Source organism: Centruroides vittatus, unplaced genomic scaffold (genome assembly GCF_030686945.1).
Source record: "Centruroides vittatus isolate TY-2023 unplaced genomic scaffold, ASM3068694v2 contig_1032, whole genome shotgun sequence".
NCBI lineage: Eukaryota > Metazoa > Arthropoda > Arachnida > Scorpiones > Buthidae > Centruroides > Centruroides vittatus.
In genome coordinates, this window is record NW_027120670.1 from 146,702 (window position 1) to 152,810 (window position 6,109).

A 6,109-nucleotide genomic window follows, 5' to 3' on the forward strand; every position below is an offset into this window, starting at 1 on the left:
TATTGGTCACATGATTAAAATAGCTTCCGGGTTTACCTACGTTGATAGATATATTGTTTTAATTTGCTTGTATTTTATAGCTTACTAGGGAGAATAATATTATAAATAACATAAAATTAATAAGTTTATTATTAATTAGTAATTTTATTAATTAATTAATAATTACAAGCAAAAGATTTAATTTTGTGCCAATGGAAATTGTTCGATGACTCACATTGTAAGAGATGATGAGAAATAACTGATTGCGCAACTAAGCGTAAATAGTTTCGGTTTTGGAATGGGGAATATTTAAACACTTGTAGTTTCGAATTTGATGTTTTATGCGAATAATCGATGAAACCTGACGCGTTTACAATTTCGAAATGGTGTTACTGTAGTTGTGAATAGAAAAGAGGTATGGCTTCTGTAGAAAACACAGAAGATTTTGAAATACTGGATATAGAAGATTGCAACGAAAACTATGACGAAGTGGAAGCTGAAGACAGCATTGAAGACTACGTGAAGGTAGAAAGAAAGGATTGCAGCGAGGATAATAAAATATTAAAAGTAGAAGCTACAAAAGAAATTCGTGAGAAATCAGACAGCGTTAAAGATTATGAGAAAGCGGAAGTAGAGAATGCTATTAAAGCCTGTGAACACTCGAAGGTAATAACTAGCATTACGAACTTTTTTTTTTTTTTTTTTTTAACTCTTTCCGCCCTGTGGGCACTAAGAGGGCCTCTTTTAGTAGGCCCATTATGGGTTCGGCCAGGCCCACAATGGGGCGACGGGGTGGTGAGGGACGGGGCCCGACATATCCGAACGGACCACCCCCCGAAAAATTCCTGGGGATTATTCGACCCGTTCGGATTCGATCCCGGGTCCCCCAGAGCGGTAGGCTGCCACCTTTACCGCTCGGCCATCCGGCCGTCACATTACGAACTTTACAGAATCTGAAATAGAGGATGACGTAGATTATGAATAGTGGGAAATGCTAAATAGAAAAGATTCTGAGAAATCAGAAGTAGAAAATAGCTTTAAATGCTTTTATCATTCAATGGTTATTTGATTCTCTGGCCCTTAACAGCCTCCAGTGCCGTAACTAGCCATTCCTGTACCCTGTACAAGAATTTGCATTTAAGCCCCTTAACTAATTTAGTTTGGGAAATTAATAAAACAAATACATGCATTTTGGGCCCCCCTTCCACAGGGCCGAATTTACATAAGGGCATTTGGGGCCTGTTCCCAGGGCCCCACAAAACTAAAAAAAAATTATGTTTAAACAAAATTTTTTTTCTATTACCGCAACAGTCTAGTGTGGCCTAATCATGAGGGCAACAGGCAGAGAAAACTAAACCCGGGAGAAAACCTATGAAACATCGGAAAATTTCGGGAAAAAATTTCACATAGGTATTTTTCAATTAAATTAAAATAATTAGTTTTACACAATAAAATATATGTATGTTTACAATAACCTTATTTTTAAATGAAATTTACAACTTCCTAGTTCAAATCTAATTGAAAGTACAGTATTTTAGGATTAAGAGTAGGCAAATTTTCTAAATCATCAAATTTGCCTACTCTTAAAGGGAGGACCCCCACCGAATTTGTGCCAGGACCTCTGGATTGGTAAATCCGGCCCTGCCCTTCCAAGTGGGCCCTGTGCGGGTGCACCTGTTGCATCTGCCTAGTTACGGCACTGACAGCCTCGACAATTTCCTTCCATTTTTCCGTTTTGTGCCTCTTGCATTCACCTAGGCAGTACACCCATTCTTTGTAGATCCCTCTTCAGTTCATCTTTCTATAGCACTAGAGGATGTCCAATAGGTCGTTTACCCTGATGCTCCCCAGTCAGCACTTTGTGTATATGTCGATTGTGTCAGTTCTGGTGCGTCTCTCGGCTATAGTTTGTATTAACATAGTCGTCAACTTTGCGATGTAGTTCCTCGTTATTCAACTTTCTCCGAGTACCAGGTTCTACTCTCTCGCACGGGTGCAAAGATCTTCCCGAGATCTTTGTTTTCAAACACTCGCAATTTGTGTTCGTTGACTATGTACGGGCCATGTTTTACAGCCGCAAAGCAACACTGGTTGGATAATGGTTTCATACGATCTTAACTTTACCTTTCTGGAAACTTGTTTAGATTCTTTTAGAGCACTTTTTGCAAGCTATAGTATGATGCGTTAGCCTTATGGAGCCTTGAGTAAATTTCTGTTGTGGTGGAGTTGTTATTGTCCACTACGGTCCGAAGTAAGTGAAGTCGTTGACCCTCTCTAATGTGTACTTCTTCCACCAGAAGGTTGTTAGCTCCCTCACTTCTGATGTCCTCTTGATAGTAGCAGATACTTTGTTTTTGATTCATTACTTTCAAGCCCGCCCTCTCTGCTTCTGAGAGTAATAGTGATGCATTTTCGATTAGGTCTCCACGAGTCTCACTTATCAGGCAAACGTCGTCTGTATATATCAATGCTTGATGGTGGCCGTTCAGTTCTACTACTTTGTCACTTTGCTGCAATAACTTTTTCAAGTGTTAGATTAAACAACATGGGACAGAGAGCGTCTCCTTGCCTGTCAGTTTGTTTCCAATCCTGACTCTGCTGATTAGTTTTTATATACACACACTTGTCATTTTTATTAATTTCTTGGGTATTCAAATTATTTGCCATTGTTCTTCGCATTGACGCTGTCATATGCTTTAGTGAAGTCTATGTACATGTACAGTTGGTATACTCCTGCTTGTACTTATACTTTTTTCAGCAACTATCTTACGGTGAATATCTGATCAATGGTTGAACGATTCTCTCTAAACCCACATTGATAGTCTCTTGAGATATTATCTTTATAAGATGTTAGCTGTTTGAGAAGCATCAACAGTACTTTGTATGTTGTATTCAGTAATGATATTCCCCTGTAGTTATTACATAGCTCTTTGCTTTCTTTTTATGGATGGGGCAAATGATACTTTCTTTCCATTCGCTTGGAAGCTTCTCATTATTCTAAATATTTAGTAAGAGCTTGCGGATTTCCTTATGGAGACATTTGCCTCTCGATTTGAGCAACTCGACAAGTATACCATCATCTCCCGGCGCCTTGTAGTTCTTCAGTCGAGCTCTACTTCGTTGATCGATGGTTCTACTGGCGTGTTTACAGTATCTGTGTCCTTTCGTGTCTTAGCTTTTTCTATGACGCTTAGCAGATCTTTTAAATATTCTCGCCATCTGTTGATGTAGCTTGTAGTTTAGCTTTCAGTGTCTGTTTGTATGCCCCCTCTTTTCCCTTCTCCCTTAGCGCTTTTGTACATATTTTTAAGTTATGGGAAGTTTTTTTTTTTAGTTTTTTTTACTTGTTCTTCGCTTCTCACTTTCGCTACTACCAGGAAGTGATCTGATCCGTTATCTGCACCTCGGTATGATGTAACATCTAGTATGGATAAATGCTATCTATAGTCAAAAAGTGCATGATCCAGTTGATTCCTTGTAAATTCGACAGACGAAACCCGTGTTTATTTGTGAATTGATTTATGAGGCAACATAGTACTCTTAAAAATCGTGTTCTTGGATGTTGCAAAGGTTACTAATCTCATTCCATTATCATCGGTCTCGGCATGTAAGTTATGTCTGCCATTGTGGCCAATTCCAAACTTTCCTATTTTTGCGTTACAATCCCCATTTATCATTGTCATATCATATTTCAGTATTCTGTCAACAAGCTTTTCTAGAGTACTGTAGAATTCATCTTTAGTTTCATCTGTCTTGTCTTCTGTCGGTGCATGGATATTAATTATGCTTAAGTTCAACCAGATGCCGGAAATGAATTCATTCTTGATGCAAACTTTGTGCCAAACTCATGTCTGTTGCTTCTTCCAAACAATATTGTGTACTGCCCAGATATGAGACTTCCCTCTTCTGTCCATCTCGTTTCTTAAAATAGTGCAATAGCTATGTCGTATTTCTGGAGTTATTCAATTGTGCTTTTTAATGCTCCCGTAGTACATAGACTTCGTACATTCCATGTCCCACGTTTTTTCCATGTTTCTATTTCGCTGTCGTTTGATCAGTCCTGTTTTTCGATTTTCTCGGTTTCATAACACCGTTGTTGTTGTTTCCCGAGGTATGGTTGTTGGCCCTAGGCTCAATCCCCACTGAAGGAGTAACGGCCAGTAAAATAAGTTTACTCTTAAATATTTTAGTATACTCAAAATAACGATTCTTTATGTCAGAACGAAACTTAAAAACGTTGGATTCGAATTATTCAAACGTTTCGAATAATTCGAATCCAACGTTCGAAAAATTCGAACCTTGAACATTTCGAATGCTTATAGGAATCGGAAATGGGATGTTCCATAGAAGACTATAAGCAGTCAGAAGTAAATAATAGAAAGGAGTGTGAGAAGTTGGAAGTAGAGGACTTTATGGAAGACTATAAACAATTGGAAGTGATAGATAGAAAAGACCATGAGAAATTGGATTTAGAAGAGAGCAAAAAGGTTTACCAGAAACTGAAAGATAACATTCTAATCATGAATAATATCGAAGATGCCATGTTTAACTTATTCATTTGGATGGAGAAAGAATTCAAACACTTAACAGAAAACAAATACACTGTTCGTGGTTGTAATATACTCAACGAACTTCTCAGAAAATTCGTGAAAGAATACGAAGAATTCAAATCACTTCATGAAAGTTTTGTGGATAATTTTGTGGAAATGAATAAATACTCCATTTATGAAAAGAAAGAACTGTTTGTTTTTAACTTTTCTTCTGCCATTGATAATTTTATATCTTTCAACTCTATAGACCAATCTATGCGCCAACATAGTTTTAAAGACGCTTTGCAAATTCCATACGAATATGAAGAATTCGCGAATTGCTTTTGGAAATTTATAGACTATTTCTTTAGAATCAAACAGTGCTGTTTACCTTTTAAGGAGCACTTTAATGAAGGAAATAATTTGAAAATAGCATTTTGGAATTGTTGGGGGTTACAAGATAAAGAAGTTAAATTTGTAAGATACATGAATCAGGAAGATTTGGATATCTTTCTTCTTCAAGGTACTCATTTCAATAAATTTGACTATCCTGGTTACTTCGTGTTCCGAAACTCCGGTGAAAACGTCATGGCTCTTCTCAGTAAAAATGTATGTCGTAATGCCGAAGAACTCGAGTGTCCTAATTCATTTCGTGATAAAATTACAAATTATCAAATTTTAAAATTACAATTAAAGGAATACGAATTGACTATTGTTAATATTTACAATCCATACTGTTTGAATGAGAACTTTGATATAACTCGATTACCGTTAATTTCAAGTGAAAATTGTATAGTCTTGGGAGACTTCAGCGCATTCTCCAAGAATTTGGGCGATTGTTTCACGAATTCTATTGGTGAAAACGTGGAAGAATTTTTAAAGATATCTGATTTTCAGTTACTCAACAACTTTATTCCAACCTCCGATGAAAAATTCGGTAACAGAATCATGGATTTGGCACTGTGTTCGACTTCTCTTCTACCATACATTACTTGGGAAGTGAATGAAAGCAATTTTGCGAATGGTCGTCGAATAATTCGCATGGATATTAACTTGACGTCGTTAAATGGTGCAAATGCTTGTTAAAAATTCGAAATTAGCTATCCCTTAAAGGGTGTGTTTAAGTCAGTAGACATTGATCTATTTTTAATATATTTCTATTGTTTATTATCTAATGAGTAATCATGTTACTGTACTTATTATATATGTATACATTTATCTTGTTATTCTTGTACTACAGTACATAACACAATTAATTTATAGAGAATAAAATGCAATTATGTTGATTGATATTGTACTTGTAAACTATTGGCACACAATCAAATACTTAACTTTTTAAATTCTCTCTTGTTTTATTCTATGTTTTAAATAAATTATTTATTAAATTTTAAGTATTTTTACCTATTTTTCTAGGAAAATAAATCCAGATACGTAAAATATATAAGGTAGGCAATACGTGGCAAAATATTAATGATGAGCAACCTCTTGTAACATACACTACACCATATTTTGTTAGTTTTAAGATACATCGACCTTGCTACAATATTTTTTCGAAATTTTATCGCGTGTCTTGATTAAAGGCCAACTTGGAGCACGCATCT

General features: G+C 36.1%; 1 protein-coding gene across 1 annotated transcript; it reads left to right on the plus strand.

The window, feature by feature from the left end:
• The first annotated feature begins 255 nt into the window (after positions 1 to 255).
• LOC136990898 (uncharacterized) lies at positions 256 to 5,794 on the plus strand. The gene is made up of 2 exons (XM_067289352.1): positions 256 to 645; positions 4,302 to 5,794. The coding sequence occupies exons 1-2, from the start codon at positions 397 to 399 to the stop codon at positions 5,592 to 5,594; spliced, it is 1,542 nt and encodes a 513-aa protein (XP_067145453.1). The 5' UTR covers positions 256 to 396; the 3' UTR covers positions 5,595 to 5,794.
• The last annotated feature ends 315 nt before the right edge of the window (positions 5,795 to 6,109 follow it).

Bases quoted from the DNA above. Each gene is read 5' to 3' on its own strand.
- LOC136990898 (XM_067289352.1), top strand. From the start codon at position 397: ATGGCTTCTGTAGAAAACACAGAAGATTTTGAAATACTGGATATAGAA. The intron at 646-4,301 runs GTAATAACTAGC...GAATGCTTATAG, and splicing joins AAGCCTGTGAACACTCGAAG to GAATCGGAAATGGGATGTTC.